Here is a 20,367-nt window from a genome sequence, read left to right on the forward strand (position 1 = left end):
TGCCCTTTGCATTTGGAACCAGATGAAGTAAAGCCACTGAATTTCTACAGACCAGGAGACCATCTCATCAGTGGGATCACTTCTGCTACAACTGCAAAGTTCCTGTTTTATAAGATCAACAGGGCTCCTTCTGCTAAACTTTATGAGTAAGTCACCCTGAGTGGGAGAAATGTACAAGCCGCTTCATTTCTTTTGTGAGAATGATTGTGCTGTGAGATTGTCATGGAAGGAACGTTAGATGTGAACAACCAAAATGTTGGAGGGGACTCCACTGATAGCTCATCTCATAAATGGAAATCCAGCTTAATGAAACCTGGGAAGAAACAATTCAAAATATTCCATGTACCCTGATATATTTAGTCCTAATGCTAGTATTAAGGATATTTTACTGAAGCCTTATTTGTCATTTGATTTCTTTCTTTGGTTCCCCATATAGTTTGCATCATTAAAATAGGCTTAAGCTAAAGGTTTGTAGGGGGCGTGCACAAGCGCACCAACATGCCTACCGTCCCTGTCCTATTGTTTCTCTTTATTTTTCTTATATGTATCCATGTATTCATAACTATGTTTTTACTTATACCTATTATCTTGTAAGCAATTGACAAACCAAATAAATAAATAAAAATAAAATAAAAAGTGTTTTTATTGAAGAGCAACATAACAGACCATGTAAATACATCAACACAAAAATATATAATATTCTCAGGATCTTAAAGGATTCTCAGGATCTTAAACATATAAATGTTCAGACTTATGTATGTGCTGTGAAATCAACCTCCTTACCCTGGAATTCAAAATCGTTAAATGACTTAAACACACAGAAACAAACAAACAAAATCTAGGATGAAGATGGAGCAGGGAGGTTAGCTTACAAAACTTTGATTAGCATTAACATTCTTATAATCAGTGATCAGAATTCAACAAAATAATAGCAGATAAAACAAACAATATAGTTTATAGCAAAAACTTCGATGCAATCAAAGTGTTTCTGATTTTATACAGTCTAGCAAAATAGGACTGTGTTCATTAAAAAGACAGTTGAGCTGTCTGTTGCAGTTACTATGATGAAACTTCAAATCAACCAGGCAGGAGAGAAATTTTCAAAAGGATGAAAGGGGCATTTGAGATAAAACAGTTGAATCTTGACACTATCTCCCTCCAATGTTTCTATCTTTCTCTTTCTGTCTCACTCGCTCTAACCTTCCCTTTCACATGCACACAAAACACAAAAATGTGGTGGCTATCTACCTCTATGTTGCAGAACCAAATATTACAACATCCAGTAATTTTACCTGTAGCATCAGGTCAATTAATATGTATTAATTTCCCATGTTAATATACAGTATGATATTGCAAATCAGCTCTTTCCCAATCCAATTCCATGTCAAATATTGTGACTGTTTCATGTTTAGTCATTTTCTCTTCCATTTCCTTCCCCCAACTCCCATTTCAACCAGGAAATAAAGATAACTATGCCTGTATGTTTTCAATTCACTAAATTGAATAGGCAAGAAGAAAATTGTAACTTTTTAGAGAACCACAAAATCCTTTGTCAGTTCTCTGCTTTTAGACTGAATAGAAGACATAGAATGAATGAATGAATGAATGAATGAATGAATGAATGAATGAATGAATTCTTTATTGGCCAAGTGTGATTGGACACACAAGGAATTTATCTTTGATGCATATGCTTTCAGTGTACATAAAAAGAAAAGATACATTCATCAAGAATCATAAGATACAACAATTAATGATAGTCATAGGGTATAATAAGCAATCAAATCATACTAGGAAACAGTCAATATAAATCGTAAGGATACAAGCAACAAAGTTAAAGTCATACAGACACAAATGGGAGGGGATGGGTGATAAGGAGTGATGAGAAGATTAATAGTAATAGTAGTGCAGACTTTGTAAATAGTTGGACAGTGTTGAGGGAATTTCTTGTTTAGCAGAGTAATGGCTTTCAGGGGAAACTGTTCTTGTGTCTCGTGTCTAGTTGTTGTGGTGTGCAGTGCTCTATAGCGTTGTTTTGAGGGTAGGAGTTGAACCTGTTTATGTCCAGGATGTGAGGGGTCTGTAAATATTTTCATTTTCATATTTTAAAAATATAAAAATATTTTAGAATTGACTTCCTTATGAAGACACTCCAGTCCTATCTAAATTCAAAAAAACTGGTATCTGCAATGCATCTGATTTGAAAATCAACCCAAGCAGAAGTTAGAAATTAGATCCTCTAGTTTTTCTTGTTAATATTAGAATCAAAGGAGCCCTCATTAAACACGTCGTTCTGATTGAATGCAGGATGAAAATCTGATCCACCTATATTTGCAGAAAAGGCTCCACAAGTTACTGGAAAGCCCTGTCCTTCCTCTTTGCCCTTGAGGAGATTAACCAGAATCCCCAAATCTTACCCAATGTCACCCTGGGCTACAATATTCATGACAACTATTTTAACACAAAGGTGACTTCGGAAATTTTGTTGGACCTGCTTTCAAAGGGAGAGGCAGATATTCCGAATTATAACTGTGGAAAATGGAGAAACACACTGACGGTGCTTGAAGGAGCTGATTCAGACATGTCCATTCAGATATCAAGCATGCTGAGCCTCTTCAAGATCCCACAGGTAGATCTGTGCATGCATGAGAGCTTGGTCATTTGAAAGGGAATAGAATAAGAATAAGAATAAGAATAGAATAGAATAGAATAGAATAGAATAGAATAGAATAGAATAGAATAGAATAGAATAGAATAGAATAGAATAGAATTCTTTATTGGCCAAGTGTGATTGGATACACAAGGAATTTGTTTTTGGTGCATTGGCTCTCAGTGTACATAAAAAAACAAAATACATTCATCAAGAATCATAAGATACAACACTTAGTGAGGGGATAAAGTTCCTAAAGGCCCAACAAGAGTTGGGGGAGAAGATTCAAGGATCTGAATTAGATATGGCCCAGATGAACTTTTTGTTCCATGGCCCTTGTCCTAATTGGTGGGCCTTTATTTCCAAAAGAAAAATATCAGGATTGGTAGGGAGAGTTGCAGGGCCTGAGCAGTCTGCATGTCTTCTTTGGAACAGATGTCAAAATGGCCACTGATGAACAAATAACAATAGAGCTTAAATTTATATACCACTCCATAGCGCTTTACAGCAGGGGTCTTCAACCTTGGCAACTTTAAGACTTGCGGACTTCAACCCCCAGAGTTCCTCAGCCAGCTGGCTGAGGAATTCTGGGAGTTGATATCCACAAGTCTTAAAGTTGCCAAGATTGGAGAGCCCTGCTTTACAGCACTCTCTGGGTAGTTTACAACGTCAGCATATTGCCCCCCAACAATCTGGGCCCTCATTTTACCAACCTTGGAAGGATCAATGGCTGAGTCAATAATAAGGACAAAAATCTTTAGTCAGAATTTGGGGCAATCAATACTTTAGTTTTGATCTGAAAGAAAACATTCCCTTCTTTTTCAGGTCAGTTACACTTTTGCTTCCCAGGTTTTGAGTGACAGAAAACGATTCCCTTTTTTTTACTCAACCTTCCCCAAAGAAGCACACAAGTACCCAGGGATTGTCAAACTACTCCAACATTTTGGGTGGACATTGGTTGGACTCCTTACTGCAGATACTGAAAATGGAGAGAAATTCATGAGACTCTTCATACCCAAACTAGTCCAGAATGGCATCTGTGTAATTTTCTCCCAAACCATTTCAGTGAATCTTAGGAGCAATGACTACAGTCCTGGACTTTTCCATAAATGGAGTCAAGTCAATGTCTTTCTTTACTTTGCCGAGGCCTTAACCTTCTCGCATGGAATAGCACATGCCCAACTCATTCTGAGCCGAATGGAGAAACCTGTTGTGGGAAAAATTTGGATCACAACAGCTTTCTGGGACCTTACCTTGCCATTATCATATAGTGCTTTATCTTTCAGGTACACCCATAGTATTCTTTCCTTCTATAGCCGGACAAATCAAAACATTAAATATGATTATTTCCTCAGACTTAACTCTTTTACTAAGGAATTTGTAGATTTAGTATTTTCATGTTCCTATTCAAAGCATGTCCTATCTCTGAAAGGCTGGATAAGATGCAAAGAAAGAGAAAAATGGCGGAATGTCTCTCCTGCCCTACGGGAAAGGATTCTGTCCCTGGATGGCTACCACATTTACCACACCATCTGGACCGTTGCTCATGCTTTACATGCGGCCTATTCTCTCCGATCCCAGAGAAGGGCCACAAAGAATGGAAACCGATCTGGAGTTCAAAGACTCCAGCCATGGCAGGTACTTTTCTTTTCCATTACAAAAATTTCTGCTGAAGGAGAGAATCCACTCTCTCACTCCGTAATGTTTGGCTTTTTGCTGATATTTTGCTTAAACAAATATGTTTAATTTTGTTTTTGTTTTTTCTGATTTTAAAAAGAGGGGAATTTTGTGGTGTTCAGAGCCACTGTCAACTGGCACAGCACCTATAGCTTTCAAACAAATTAATAGAAGAATTTATATAGTCTATGAGTGAGTGAGTGAACTGGGCTTGGCTAGTCTAGTGAAGATAAGGACCGTGGAGTCATGATAGCATTGTTCCGATATTTGAAGGGCTGCCACAGAGAGGAGGGGGTCAAACTATTTTCTAAAGTACCTGTAGGCCAGACAAAGAATAATGGATGGAAACTGAACAAGGAGAGATTCAACCTGGGAATAAGGAGAAACTTTCTGACAGTGCGGACAATCAATCAATGGAACAGCTTGCCCTCAGAAGTTGTGGGAGCTTCATCACTTGAGACTTTCAAGAAGAATGTATGTGAAATGGGGAGGCACAATCATGTTGTCTTATGCTTGCTTGTGCTTTGCCATTTTGTGATGGCAGACTGCCATGGACTGGGGGAGGCAAGATAAGGAGGGGGATGCTTGGGGAATCAAAAGTAGAGCCTCTACCACCTCCTGATGCTTACCCAATGTCATCCAGCTGGAAGAAGGAGGGAGCCACATACCAAAGTCTGCTTGGACTGACTGTTATGAAAAGATCTTGCATGGACTTGATTGGTTGCAGTGGGGTGGGCAGCAAGGGACAGTTAGGGGTGGGAAAAGTAGAACTTAGGGATTTTGGCACTCAATTCTCAATTCTGGCTATGCAGTACTGCAATACACTTAATCTGTAATAAAACTATACCTTTCTAAACAAATGAAGCCAAGGATTGTTTCTATTCAGAAGTTTAAGTAATGGATGGTTTTATTTTTTAATAAACCCTTCTGAATAAATCTTTTTTTTTACCTTACCTCAGAACATGCAGCCCAGTTTTGTGACTTAAGATTTCACATAAACCAATTGTTATTGATTGGTATTTGCCGGTTCTCCAAAGTACTCAAAATTTCGGTACCAGAACTGGTCAGAACCTGCTGAACACCACCTCTGCTTTCCACTTTGTTTTGTGCCCATTGGAAGATGGAAGGGGCTCACTCCAAGGAACGGCCTTCAGCCCTTTAACTCATCCTTGAATTACAGGAAGAACATCTATGCAGTCAGGAAAATGTAGATCTCTGCCTTGCTTTTCTATATTCTTCAATTCTTCCATTTTGCTTGTCCTTTCCAGCTTCACCCTTTCCTGAGCATCGCCCAGTATTACAACAATTCCATGGAGGGAGTATATTTGGATGAAAAAGGGGACCTGGCAGCTGACTTCGACATCATGTACTGGGTGAAGTTTCCCAATCGATCGGTTATCAAAGTGAACATTGGGAGTTTGGAAAGAGAGGGATACTCAGAAGCCAAATTTAGGCTCACAATGGACCAGAAGGCAATCATGAGGTCCCTGCAGGTCAACAAGGTGGGAAATTAATTTCTTTCATATCCCCCATTTTGGAAGCCTTTCCTAATATCTGAGGCATGTTCTCAACTGAGTTTCTCACTTGTCTGGCAGAAGGAAGCTACAGGATTTTTTAAAAAATCTTCTTTTTCTTATGTTTATTTTATTAGATTCTGCATGGCTCTTTGCCATGTAGTCATGCCCCAAAGAATTTATTGTGTGCCTTAGGACAGGACATGGAGGGCTCCGTTAAAAGCTGCTAATCTTAAGGACTCTGGCCAAACTTCATTCAGGGCTGTTATCAGCATCAAGATTCCAAGATCAGGAAGCCCCCAAAAGCCTGTTTGATGGTCCTACAGACATGTCCATGTTGCCTTCTGATATCCTGCACCTGTCTAGTGCTGCTCAGAGCAGAAGAGAAACATAGAGGGCTAAACAAGGAAGCTTGGATAGAAGTTGGTCATAAAAAGGAGAGGAGAAGCAAAGGAGTTAAGTGAGAGGTTTGGGGGAAGTTTAGAAGCATCTTTGGTGAGTTTACTGAATGTTTTTTTCCTGAGACTGGAACAGGAATATTCCACAACTCACATTCCTCATATCCTGGACATAAACTGTTTCAACTCATCTCCTTAGGACAGCACTGTAAGACATTGCATACCAAAATAATTAGACATAGGGACATTTTTTCCCCTTGTGCCATCACTGGGCTGAATACCTACTTTTCAAAGTTCTGTCTAATATCTATGTGCATTTACCCATGTAGTGTGACTGTAGTATTATTATTATCCATTTCTTCTTCTCTATTACCCCCTTTTATTGTCATTATTGATTATTATTACTGTGTTGCTTTGCATGGACCTGAGAGCTTCTGACACAGAGAGAAATTCTCATACTTGACCAAATAAACTATTCCGTTCCTTTCCATTCTGTTCCGTCCCGTCCCGTTCTATTCTATTTAATATTATATGCAGTTCTGGGTTTCTGCAAATATCAAATATGACACAATAGAGTTAGAAAAGATTCAGAAGAGAAAGGCTAAGGTGATTATGGGGCTGGAGCAGCTTTCCTATGAGGAAAGGTTGCCTTACTAGAATAGGATAGAATAGAATAGAATAGAATAGAATAGAATACCTTATTGTCATTGCATTCCATGAATACAATGAAATTTAAAAGCTACTACAGCACAGTGCTCCAAACACCACATCACAATCACACTACAGAGTATTTAAAAATATATAATAATAATAATAATAATAATAATAATAATAATAATAATAATAATAATAATAACTACTTAGTCTAAAACCTATCTAAAACATTTAGTATGTTAAATAGTTTAAAAATGCCATTATATACACTGGACTAAATCACAAATGCACTGTTTGATTCAAGACAATTATTGCCTTGGAAAAGAAACTGTTTCTCAGACTATTAGTCCTCATTTTAAGACACCTATAACATCTCCCTGATGGTAACAGTTTGAAATATGAATGACCAGGATGAGAACGGTCTGTGGAGATTTTTAGTGCTTTGGAGGGTTTGTGGGTTTTTGTTTTGTTTTTTTGCATAGAAATGTGTTGTAAAAAAGGGGGCGTTGCTGAGGTTTTCAAAATTACATATGGTGTCGATAAAGTGGACAAAGAAAAGTTATTTTCCTCACCCTAAAGCACAAAAAACAAAGGCCATCTAATGGCATTGAATCATGGAAGAATCAGAATAGATAAAAGAAAGCATTTTTTTCCACATAGCATGCAATTAAACTTTGAGCTTTCGCTCCCAAGAAGATGTGGTGCTGGCTACCAGCTTAGCTGGCTTCAAAAAAAATATGTGCCAATTTAATTAGAGGGCAAATCAGGATCAAAGAGCATCATTTAGCAAGCATTCTGTGACACAAGAGAATGATTGACATTAAACACAATATTTTTGGTATCTTCACTTGCAGCTGTTTCAGTTCTTCTGATTAGATCCAGCAAGTTAAAATTTGGATCAGCAGTTTCACTGGGGTTTTCTATGGTAGGACTAATTTCACAGGAACATCAGTTCCGCCTATTTCATTGAATGTTTCTTTTCTTTATCTTTAGCCCCTGCCAAGGTCTCGGTGTGTGGACAGCTGCCTGCTTGGGTTTGTCAAGCTGATTGATGAAGACAAACCAGTTTGCTGCTATAGTTGCATTCCTTGTGCAGAAGGGACCATCTCCACTCAGGAAGGTGGGTGACAGTTCATTTAATCTCTATCCTGCATTTTTATTTCATTTCACAATCACAGGTCCATGGCCTAATTCAGTTAAAAATATAAAACCCAAACCAGTAAAAACTGTTTCAATTAAAAATTAATAACTTAATACTATATATATTTGTAGGTTCTCGCGGGTATTTGTATGTGGATCTTTGGTTCACTCTGAGAAGCACAGAAGCACAGAGCCGAAGACACAAGCCTGAAGATGATAAATGAGACTTCATTGAAACGTTGCCTAGATACTTGAATCTTACGGGAGAAAACCGAACAACCAAAGATCCACATACAAATACCGCAAGAACCTCAGAAAACATATATATATATATATATATATATATATATATATATATATATATATATATATATATATATATATATATATACTGTTACAACTTAAAGGTAGAAATAATTATATAGTATATGGAATAGTAACCCATGTAATTAGAAACTATGTGAATATGAGTGAATACCGATACTGGAACAAAATCCAATAGATTTTATCCAATAGACTCTCTTCTATTCTATTCAATCCAATAGATCCAATAGATTCTATTCTATTCTATTAATCATTTTTCTAATCATGCAATAGAATTCTCCGGTATTATTAAAAACGTATACAGAGCAGTATCTCCACACAAGTATATATATTGATTTAATGCATTCCCATATGCCAAATTACTTCCTACCTGTGCTTATTGGCACAGAAATCCTACAAAGAGTAACAAATTACTTTATTACTGGGCTGGCATGCTTTTCTGTGGTATAAGGGAACTAAATCGCAGGGCTATTTCAGAAGGCATATACGGGAGTCTTTATGGTTAAACTGGGAGAAAATTAAGAGACAATGTCATTTGAAAATCCCAGTTTGGTTATCAACTATTGAAGCTTTTTCTTATCCTATAACATATAAGAAGAAACAAACAGTTAGATATGGGGAAATATTGGATGAAAAGGGTGAACTTAAAATGATGCAAAATTTAGAAGAACAAGGTATAAAGATGAATTGGTTTTCATATGCACAAATACACTCAAGGTATGTTAAGGATTCTAAAGCAGAGGGATTTTATGATAAATTGACTGACTTAGATAAGATTTTGATAGGTACTGATGAAAAAGTGATTAAAAAATTATATGGTTATTTACTGGAAATTAAACTAGAGGAAGAACAAGTTAAAGAAATGATGATTGCTTGGGGGAAGAATTTTGGATATGGGAGTGATTTAGAGAAATGGCAAAAATTGTGGTCTCAAAATTATAAAATGACAATGTCAACAGCATATAAAGAAAATCTTTATAAGATGTTTTGCTGGTTGCATTTTCCCCCGACAAGAATAGCAAGAATGTTCAAGAATAAATCTGAAAAGTGCTGGAAATGTCATCAGATACCTGGCTCATATTACCATATGTGGTGGACTTGTGAGGACGCTAGAAAATATTGGACTAAAATTTGCATATGGTTGGAAAAAATGACAAAGAAACATATAGATTTAAAGCCAGAGATTTTTTTAATGGGAATCTTACCTGATACATACAATAAAAATTTGAAATATTTGATTGTAAATGTATTAACAGCGGCTAAGATTGTATTTTCTAAAAATTGGAAGAGTGAGAAAATACCATCACAGGAAGAAATTATTAAGAAAATATTGGAATGTGCTGAAATGAGTAGATTGACATTTGAAATTAGAGAACAAGAAGATAAACAATTCTATAAAGTTTGGGACCTTTTCTATCAATGGCTAGATAATAAAATATAATAATAGAATATTTAGAACTTTTGGAAACAATGAATACATATTTCTTTTTTTTCTTTGATACTATCTTTATAAAATTCTATTAAGATAGACTTGGTATGACTTTATGATTTGCTATAAAATAAATTAAGTAAACTATAGTTATCTCGTTAAAGTATGAACTAATAAAATTATAGTCAAACGATTGTTTAATAATGATATCAGGCTTTATAATTGTTGATTGATAATATGAGCTATTATGTAATATAACTATGATGGAGACTATGAAATGGATGCACAAAAAAAAGTGGTAAACCAACCGACACAATGTCTGTAAACTCATGAAGGAAAGGATGATGTTTTTATGTTTTATGTGTTTTTGTTTGTTGTTAAAATTAATAAAACTGTTTAAAAAAAATCCTACAAAGAGGAGAAAACATCAAGAGATTTTCAAACCACTGAAGTACGTGAGTGTTGCATTTGTTCTTTCCAGATGCCAAACATTGTTTGAGATGCCCCAAGGACCAGCAACCCAACAAGAAACGAGATCAGTGTGTTCCTAAGGTGATAACCTTCCTATCCTACTCAGAAGATCTGGGGACCATCCTTACTTCCTTTGCTTTACTTTTCTCTTTGAGCACCGGCTTTATTTTAAGCATATTTATTAAGCACCTGGACACTCCAATAGTCAAAGCCAACAACCGGGGCCTTTCCTACCTGCTCCTCATTTCCCTCCTGCTTTCCTTCTTGTCTTCCTTCCTCTTCATCGGCCAGCCAAGGAAAACCACCTGCCTTCTGAGACAAGCAGTCTTCAGCATCATTTTTTCAGTGGCCGTCTCTTCTCTCTTAGCCAAAACCATCATGGTGGTGTTGGCCTTCCTAGCCACCAAACCAGGAAATACTATGAGAAGATGGCTGGGGAAATCTTTGGGCAACTCCATTGTTCTTTCTTGCTCTGTTGTCCAAGTTACAATCTGTGCTACGTGGTTGAGCACCTCTCCCCCCTTCCCAGACTCAGATATGCATTCTCAGGCTGGCCAGATTGTCCTGCAGTGCAACGAAGGATCAGTCACCATGTTTTACACCGCACTTTGCTACATGGGCTTCCTGGCAGCTGTTTGTTTAGTGGTAGCTTTCCTGGCCAGGAGATTGCCTGGGGCCTTCAATGAAGCCAAGCTGATCACCTTCAGCATGCTGGTCTTCTGTAGTGTTTGGATCTCGTTTGTGCCCACCTACCTGAGCACCAAGGGCAAATATATGGTGGCCGTGCAGGTTTTCTCCATCTTGGTCTCCAATGCTGGGCTGCTTGGCTGCATCTTTTTTCCCAAGTGCTACATTATTCTTTTTCGACCTGATTTGAATACAAAGGAGCAGCTTATTCTGAAAAGCAAAACAGAAATATGACTTTTAAGATGCATAACTTAGCAAGCACCGAAGATTGATATCTCTGTTCCCCAAGATAAATGTTTAGATCATATATGATAATTTTTAGGGAAGTTCATTTTATCTGCATTATACTTCCATTCTGATAACACCCAATATGTTAACAATTGCTTCTTTTAAAGATTTGATAAAATCAGAACTTCAGTTTTTTCCTTCCCACACATACAAATTCAGGAGCCAAAAGAGAAGATGAACAAAAATGAAGACTTCTGAGAAATCAGACCCTCAGTATTTTGTGAGACATTCACTATTATCCTGTGATTATCTTTAGATCTGTACAGTATATGAATCTTTCTATGCCATGATATCAGATCTCTTGGATTCATTCATGAAGTTTAACCTGATCAAAAAGCGGGATTTTGGCTTTAACTGGGTCCTATTTGAAACTTGTAGATTACAATTACTTTCTCTACTGCTATAGTAAAGTGATCCAATAAATATATTTCCTATCATGACTGATGGCATTTGGTTGCATTTATGATCTTTATCCATTCTTTTGCTATTGTGGGTTTTGTTGTCTAGTTTTGAAATGATTACAAGCCATTTTTTAAATGGTAATTTGTATTTTACTACTTTGCAAAGAGAGCGTATCACATATTCTTAGGTACAGTGGAAACACCTTAAGCCACCAATATATTTTCTTTATATTCACCATCGCAGGTTTAATTCCCACCTTTTCCTCATTGGCTGACTACTCAGGCCATCATAATCTATCCAATGTGCCTAAAGTGAATGCACTATTCCCTGCCCCTTATTTACAATTTATCTATAATAACTATTAGTGTCAACTCATAAAATATTTCTCTGGTCTTTTAGAGTTGCCAACAGAAAGTGTGGGGAGCAGTGCAGCAGCTTGCAAAAATGAAACTGCATTCTATAAATATTTTCAAAGATAGTTTCTAGGCCACCGAAGTGTCTGCCTCGCAAAATTCTAACTGGAGAATATGATTGATGACTCTTGGCTATGGATGTTAGCGAATATGAATTATGATACATCGGGGGGAAAGGGTGAACCAGGGTCAAGGGTGACAATGAATGATGTGTCTCAGAGTTGGTTGCACCCAGGCAGCACCGGCATGTTTACTCCTAATAAATCTTCTTTAAGCTTTGAAAATCCGGCTAGAGATTCATGATTGAAATGGGGGTAACTATATTCTAGTGCAGAGGTCTCCAAACTTGACAACTTTAAGAATTGAAGACTTCATCTCCCAGGAAGTTGAAGTCCACAAATCTTAAAGTTGCCAAGTTTGGGGGCCTCTGCTCTAATGGCTTGTCCTGTCAGGGTTGGTGTGGGTAGTCATGGTGGTTCTTTGAATAGCCTGTTTACTATTAGCTTGTTTGGCAGTTTCTTGACTGGAGTATTGTTTACCTCTTTATTGTTCATCTGGTGTTCATGTTGGTGTTTATCACCACTCAACTCAAGATGTTGATTGTTGATAGGGGGAAGATATTTTGGTCTTTTTTGTTCCTTTTTTGACTTGTTCATTGTTCATTGTCTCTTCTGAATGTTATGTATATGCTGTCCACGTGCCCATTGATGGCCAATATGTCAGAGTGCCAGGCTTCCAGGAATTCTCTAGCATTTTGTCCTTAACTCAGTCTAGGATGGTCAGTTTCCCAGTTAAAACTATGGTTCAGCCTGTCCATGTGTTGTGAAACTAAGGAGTTTTCCTTATGTTTTCTAACTGCTAGTTAGTATTCATGAATGCACTTGGCAAGTCTTCTGCCTGTTGGTCCAACATAATGGCTGTTACACTGTATGCTGTAAACGACTCCAGTTTTTTCTTCTTCTGGGGCTTCTAGGTCTTTTGATGCTTAAGCTTAGATGCTTAAACTTAAGATGCTTTGCTTAAGATGTTTTGGACAATTTTAGTTGGTTTGTGTGCTATGTGGTGATTGTAACTATCTGTTGGTGGTTTCTGAGATGTTTTTGATGTATGGCAGTGCTCTCTTTTTTACAGCTTGTGTCAGTTGTGTTATATTGGGCTGAATGGTCGGACACTTTTTGATTAAAAAAAAAATAGAACAGAATAACAGAGTTGTGAAAGTTGCATGGATAATCATTTTGTTGGAAGATGTTGTATAGATATGTTTCCTTTTTCTGATATTCCAGATTGCTGCAGTGTGTTTGTGCTCATCTGAATGGTGCTTTTATCCAGTTTCTTTTTTTTTTGAAAATTTTATTGATTTTTTAAAACAAACATAAACAAACAAAACATAAAGACATAAAACATCTTTTTTGAAAGCAGCATAATCCCGGGTTGCACCTCTTCATACAGACACAAATTCAAGTTCATGCTCATTATTATATTCCATTCCATATCTTATTACCATTCTACATTTTCTATATAGCTTCTCCTCTCTTTTAACTTTCTTAATTTTATTTTATTTATTTCATCACAATTCAAATCATTGTACTTATATTCTTTGTCTGTCCTGTTTCAACTGTCTACTATCTTTTCTCATTAAACAAAAGTTCTTCTGTAATCACTGATTGGAGTATGACACCTTTATATCTTTCCCCTAAAATTATAACCCTTAATATAATACATAACTTCCGTTCGGATTCTGCTTGGTACATTCTAAAACTACACACTGTATTTTGAAAAAAGAAAAAATTATAGATGTATAATATAATTAGAACAACAATCCATACCAATTCAATTCTATCATTAACATTAATATTCATTTAAATCTTGTTTTACACATTACTTTTCAGATAAGTATCATACTTCAATGGTGTGTGCAGTGTGCAGCAGCAGCCAAAAAAACTAATGCAATCCTAAGTTGCATTAACAGAGGGATACAATCGAGATCAAGTGAGGTACTAATACCCCTCTATAAAGCCTTAGTAAGACCACACCTAGAGTACTGCATCCAGTTTTAGTCACCACACTATAAAAAAGATGTTGATATTCTAGAAAAAATACAGAGAAGAGCAACCAGGATGATTAGGGGACTGGAGGCTAAAACATACAATGAATGGTTGCAGGAACTGGGCTTGGCTAGTCTAGGGAAGAGAAGGACCAGGGGAGGCATGATAGCAGTCTTCCAATATTTGAGGGGCTGCCACAGAGAGGAAGGGGTCAAGCTATTTTCCAAAGCACCAGAAGGCCAGACAAGGAATAATGGATGGAAACTGAACAAGGAGAGATTCAACCTGGAAATAAGGAGAAACTTTCTGACAGTGAGAACAATCAACCAATGGAACAGCTTTGTCTTCAGAATTTGTGGGAGCGCCATCACTTGAGACTTTCAAGAAGAGATTGGACTGCCATTTGTCAGAAATGGAGCTGGGTCTCCTGCTTGGGTGGGGGGGTTGGACTAGGTGACCTACATGATACCTTCCAACTCTGATTATCTGTTATCTGTTAGAATGGTTGTGATAATAGAACTGTTGGCTGGAGTTCTACAGAAAAGTAAACAAGAAGTCCAAGGGGAAATAGACAAAATTTTTAGAATCCATATAAACTATGCAAGATATAAACTTCCAAGTGAGGTACATGTGAGATTTACTTAAAAGACATTGAGATATGAAGTACGCAAAAGATCAAGAGATCAGCCTTTCAAATATAAAGGGAAAGAAATTGTGACTTTGAAACAAATCCCCAGGAGAGTAAGAGATCAAGGGAGACAGTATCAATTCTTGACAGCTCAACTGATTAAACATAATGTGATTTTCAGATGGCTGATACCAGAGGGTCTCCTGGTTATCTCGCAAGATAAAATATTTAGTCTGGACTCATTAGACAAAGCATATGATTTTTTTGATCATCATTTTACTGCAAGTGAAGAACAGGAAAGCAGAGAAGAGATAGAAAGTAAAAGGGAAGAAGAAATCCAAGCAGAAGAAAAGACTTTGCAACAAGAAGAGATTGAAAATGAAAAAAGAGAGCAAGCAGAATGAGAAGGTGCAAGAGCAAAAGAACAGAAAGAGATAAGACAACTAAGAGTATAAAATCTATATATAAATGAAGTGATGGAAGAAGAAATACAGATGTTATCAATCAACAGAAATGGATTGAAGTCCCCTATGAAAAGGAAAAAACATTTATTAATTACAAAAATTAAAACTGGACTTAATTTGTCTTCAAGAAGTGCATAGTAAAAAGCAACACGACAACTTATTGGAATACCCCAAAATTGGGAAATTATATTCTGTATTGGCACAACAAAAGAAAAGAGGGGTGGCATTATATGTTAAAGAAACATTAAAAGCTAAACAAGTATATTCAGATGAAGAAGGGAGGATATTGATGGTGGAGGTTGTAATAAATCAGAAACACATATTTTTCATTGCAATATATGCACCAAATAACAAACAAGAAGAATTTTATGAAAAACTCCACAAGAATATTGGGACTTGGTCCAGAGAGGTTCAGAAAGGACAAAAGCAGCACACAGATTACTGTTTTTCAAATTTCAGAACAAGTGACTCTAGGGTAATTTAATCATTTCTATTATTTATGTATTATATAATATAATGCACTCCTCTCATTCATTCTCCCTTCCTAGTTTTAGGCTTTCCTGGGAATGCTTGTGGAAGTTTCACAGCATGTGAAGGTGCTGCAGCATGGAGACCAGAAATCTGGGGTGATCAGTCAGGTTTTGGAGGGGGAAGGGAAGCTTGGAGGTGAAAAGAAAGCACCTTCTCTCCAGAGACCCCAAGCCACAAGTGGGGAGGGAACAGAGTAACATTTTAAAAAGGAATATTTTCTTATAAAGCAGTATTTCTGAACCTTGGCAAGTTTAAGAAGAGTGGACTTCAACTCCCAGAATTCCTGAGCTAACATGACTGGAGGAGGAATTATGGGAGTTGAAGTCCACAAGTCTTAAAGCTGTCAAGTTTGAAGACCCCTGCTCTAAAGGATGGGAAAGGGAGACACATTTTCACCTGAAATACAGGTAGTCCTTGACTTACCACCACAACTGAGCCCAACATTTCTGTTGCTAAGTGAGGCATTTGTTAAGTGAATTTTGCCCCATTTTAATACCTTTCTTGCCACAGTTGTTAAGTGAATCATTGAAGTTGATAAATTAGTGGCAAGGTTGTTAAGTGAAGCTTCCCCATTGACTTTGCTTGTCAGAAGGTCACAAAAGGTGACCATATAATCCTGGGACACTGCAACCATCATAGATATGAATCAGTTGCCAAGCATCTGAATTTGATCAGATGACCATGGGGATGCTACAAGGGTTGTAAGTGTGAATAAAACAGTCATAAGTCACTTTTTTCAGTGCTGTTGTAATTTTGAACAGTCATTAAATGAACTGTTGTAAGTCAAGGACTATCTGTACATGTTTCTAAGTAGTTAGATATGGGAAGAGGGTGAAAAGGAATACCCTAAATCGTTATCACAAATGCACTCCCTGTTTTGTTCAGTCAGGTGAACTTGCATAGGACATCGAGGAAAGGCAATGAGAACTTTGAAGTGTGTTGCAGCATTTAGAACAGAACAGAATATTTTATTTGGCCAAGTGTGATTAGACACACAAAGAATTTGTGTCTGGTGCAGAAGTTTTCAATGTACATGCAAAGCAATAGTGTAATCATCATTATCATCATCATCATAAGGGGGTAGTAAAGAAGTTAAGAAGGATAATAATATTACTACAGCCATACAACATGGGTAAATAGACATCAGATAGTATATTGGACCACTATTGTTTGTATGCAAAGTCCACTTCTGCAGAAATCTTTATTTTTATTTATCTTTTAGAAAACTTTGTATTCCTTTGTCATACAGTGGTGATCTCATTCTACATATCTTGAGAAGAAGAGATTTAAAAAACAAATTGGGTATTATAGTGGAAGTATAAAGCAAATAGAACAGTTTTCCCCTAACACAGGTGTCCTTAACCCCCACCAGAAACTGGACTGCACAAACAAGCAAAGCCCCATATGCAGGATGCAAGCAACATATGAAACCACACCCTCTCCAGTCCACGGAAAACCTCTCTCCATAGAACCAGTCTCAGGTGCCCACATGGTTGGGAGCTGCTGCCTGAACAAATGATTGATCTAAACATTTGTTTTGGGAAACAGATATAACCATTTAAAATGATAAACATAACCTTTTAAAAATTTAAGATCACATTTTAAAAGTGGAGTACAATTAAAATCACACTTCTGTTTGAGTTTTCAGAATGAGCTGCTCCTTTCTGTTCAAATCAGGTTGAAAAAGAATAATGTAGCTTTTGGGGAAAAAGATGCAGCCCAGGAGCCCACTAGCGGAAGCCAGAATAGAGAAGACCTGCACAGCCACCATGTACTTGCCCTTGGTGCTGAGGTAGGTGGGCACAAAGGAGATCCAAACACTACAGAAAACCAGCATGCTGAAGGTGATCAGTTTGGCTTCATTAAAGGCCCCAGGCAGCCTCTGGGCCAGGAAACCTACTGTGAAGCAGATGTCTGCCAGAAAGCCCATGTAGCAGAGTGCAATGTAAAACATGATGACTGAGCCTTCGTTGCACTGCAGGATAATCTCTCCAGCCTGGGAATACATATCAGAATCTGGAAAAGGAGGGGCAGTACCCAACCAGATAGTGCAGATCAGAGTTTGGACAACAGAGCAAAAAAGGACAATGGAGTTGCCCAAAGACTTCCCCAGCCATCTCCTCACATTATTTCCTGGCTTGGTGGCTAGGAAGGCCAGCACTACCACAATGGTTTTGGCCAAGAGAGAAGAAACAACCAGTGAGAAAATGATGCTGAAGGCTGCTTGTTGCAAAAGACAGGTGACTCTACCTGGCTGGCCAATAAAAAGGAAGGAAGAGAAGAAGCAAAGCAGGAGGAAAATGAGAAACAAGTAGGACAGATCCCGGTTGTTGGCTTTGACTATTGGAGTTTCTAGATACTTAAGAAAAATGCTTAGCACAAAGCCAGTGCTGAAAGAGAAGAATAGAGCAAAGGAAGCAAGGACAATCCCCAGATCTTCTGTGTAGGGTAGAAAGATTATCACCTTAGGAATACACTGATTTCGATCCTTGTTTGGATACTGGTCCTCAGGGCATCTCACACAATGTTCAGCATCTGCAAAGAACAAATGCAACATTCCCCTACTATACTAATGTGGAAATCTTTCCATGTTACAGAGGTTAATTTTATTCAAAAAATGTGGAATTGAATTGTTTTTGAGGAACTTTGGCTACATTGAATGCGATTAATTGCTAAGTCAATGATTTGCAGATATGGGAAAAGTATTTCGTATTTGAGATATTATAGACTAGATTCATGTCTTGCATTATTTAGGAATAAAGGTATCTGAAAGTTGCTTTTTTCAAGAGGCAACTGGACATTCTGATTTTTCTCTGAAGATGTTTTGCTTCTCATCCAAGAAGCTTCTTCAGCTCTGATTGGATGGTGAGGACATGGATGATTGAGAATCTCCATAGGCAGGAAAAAAGGCACTTTCCCCCCAACAATCAACAGATGATGACATCTATTTATCATTGGCACTGGTTTTATTGTTTTATTTTTTAAATTTAGTATCCCTCCTTTATTATTTTATAAACAACTCAAGGCCTTCCCCCACCGCTGCTTCTGCCTCCGCTGCTGCTGCTGCTGCTTCTGCCTTCCAGTCCTGCCTCATCCAGCCGGGCTATTTGCAGGAGGAGGTAGGCATGAGGCAGGCGAGCTTTCTCCCCCCCTCCCCCCAAAAAAATTTGGCCGGAAAATAAACTGTGATAAAAAAACGTGATAAAAAAAACGTGATAAAAAATAAATAATTTTTAATAAATAATTAATAATAAATAATAAAAACATCTCACTAACTTTATTTCCAAATAAATTTAATATGTTAACTATGTTTTCTATGGTTTTTTGGGATGATCGGGTATCATTACTATTATTTTATTTTATGTGCGGCCCAAACCAAATTTTCATCTTCTAATGTGGCCCAGGGAAGGTGAAAGGTTGGACACCCCTGGTGTAGAATCTCCCTCTTGGGCTAGATGACCTACAAAGTCCCTTCCATCTCTGATTATTTGTTATCTGTAACTATCTAATGAGCTTACTTGATCTTGAAGAAATTTCAAAACCTGGACAACAATCATTTTTATGATTTCTAAAGTTACCAGAGTACAGGTTCTTACAAAACTGTTCCACTGGGGAAAGTTGGACTCAAGAGCTTCTAACCAGTCTGGATCTATATACAGATTCTCACAAGTAGATTTTTCTTCCCTGTTCCCTTGTTCATGAAATCACAGGACAGGACAGAGGCGATGCTTCTTCTCTTTATAATTATCAACATCACATTGGTTTATTGACTGCCTCCCAATCACACCTCTAGGGAATTTTCCAAAGTTCACTGCTGAGCTGACATAAACACCACTTTCAAGAGCAATAGAGGAGACACCGTCATTTTGGGCACTCGGACAAAAAAAAAACATCCTTTACTATCACTGAGAAGTTGTGACTCTGTGCTGTAAAGCTTGAGCCTTTTCAGCTGACTTCTACCTGTGCTAGGAAAGCTACAAAAGCAATTGTGATGTTGCATGAGCCCTTGAACCACTCCTTCAATTCTTTGAGAGCCACCTGGCTCTGCAAAACACATAGGAAATGGTTCTGCTCCTTCTCCTGATGCTTCTGTTGCCCCAGACAGCCTGCAGGATGCAAAAGGCCAAGTGCTCCTTAACTTTAGAAAGGGACAAGTCTGATCCATTGACTTATTTCAAGCCTGGAGACTACCTGATTGCTGGAATTGCTTCTGCAACAACCACTTCATTTCTACCCTTCACTTTCAAACAGGCTCCAGTTAACGAAGTTTCCTGGTAAAACAGCATCTCCCATTCTGCATGCTATTGATTTAAAAAAGTTTTAGGTATCCTCTAATTTGGAACAACTGTACTTTTTTTTATCAAACTATTTTTTTTGTCTGGATCACTAGAGACAGAGGTTGCAGCTCGATCAGACTAAGACACCACTCAATACCCTCTATGATATTTCTGCCTGCAGCTTCTCTAACACCATTTTTTAAAAAATCCTTAAGAATAGAATAGAATCCTTTATTGGTCAAGTGTGATTGGACACATAAAAATTTGTCTTTGGTGCATAGGCTCTCAGTGTACATAAAGAAAAAATAAAAAACATTCATCAAGAATCATAAGATACAACATACTGCTGTATCTTATGATTATATAGATACAACACTT

At 37.4% G+C, this 20,367-nt stretch overlaps 1 protein-coding gene across 1 annotated transcript; it reads left to right on the forward strand.

Annotated features, from left to right (window-relative positions):
* Positions 1 to 2,332: 2,332 nt before the first annotated feature.
* On the forward strand, positions 2,333 to 11,670 carry LOC113450105 (vomeronasal type-2 receptor 26-like; the record flags this gene model as incomplete). The annotated part of the gene is made up of 5 exons (XM_087923133.1): positions 2,333 to 2,626; positions 3,473 to 4,285; positions 5,593 to 5,826; positions 7,884 to 8,010; positions 10,265 to 11,670. Coding segments are annotated over 5 exons (2,379 nt in total), but the record flags the coding sequence as incomplete, so codon positions are not given.
* Positions 11,671 to 20,367: the final 8,697 nt, after the last annotated feature.

The sequence above is a fragment of the Pseudonaja textilis genome, chromosome 2 (assembly GCF_049901715.1).
Source record: "Pseudonaja textilis isolate UNSWEBS1 chromosome 2, rPseTex1.2, whole genome shotgun sequence".
In the NCBI taxonomy this organism is placed as follows: Eukaryota; Metazoa; Chordata; class Lepidosauria; order Squamata; family Elapidae; genus Pseudonaja; species Pseudonaja textilis.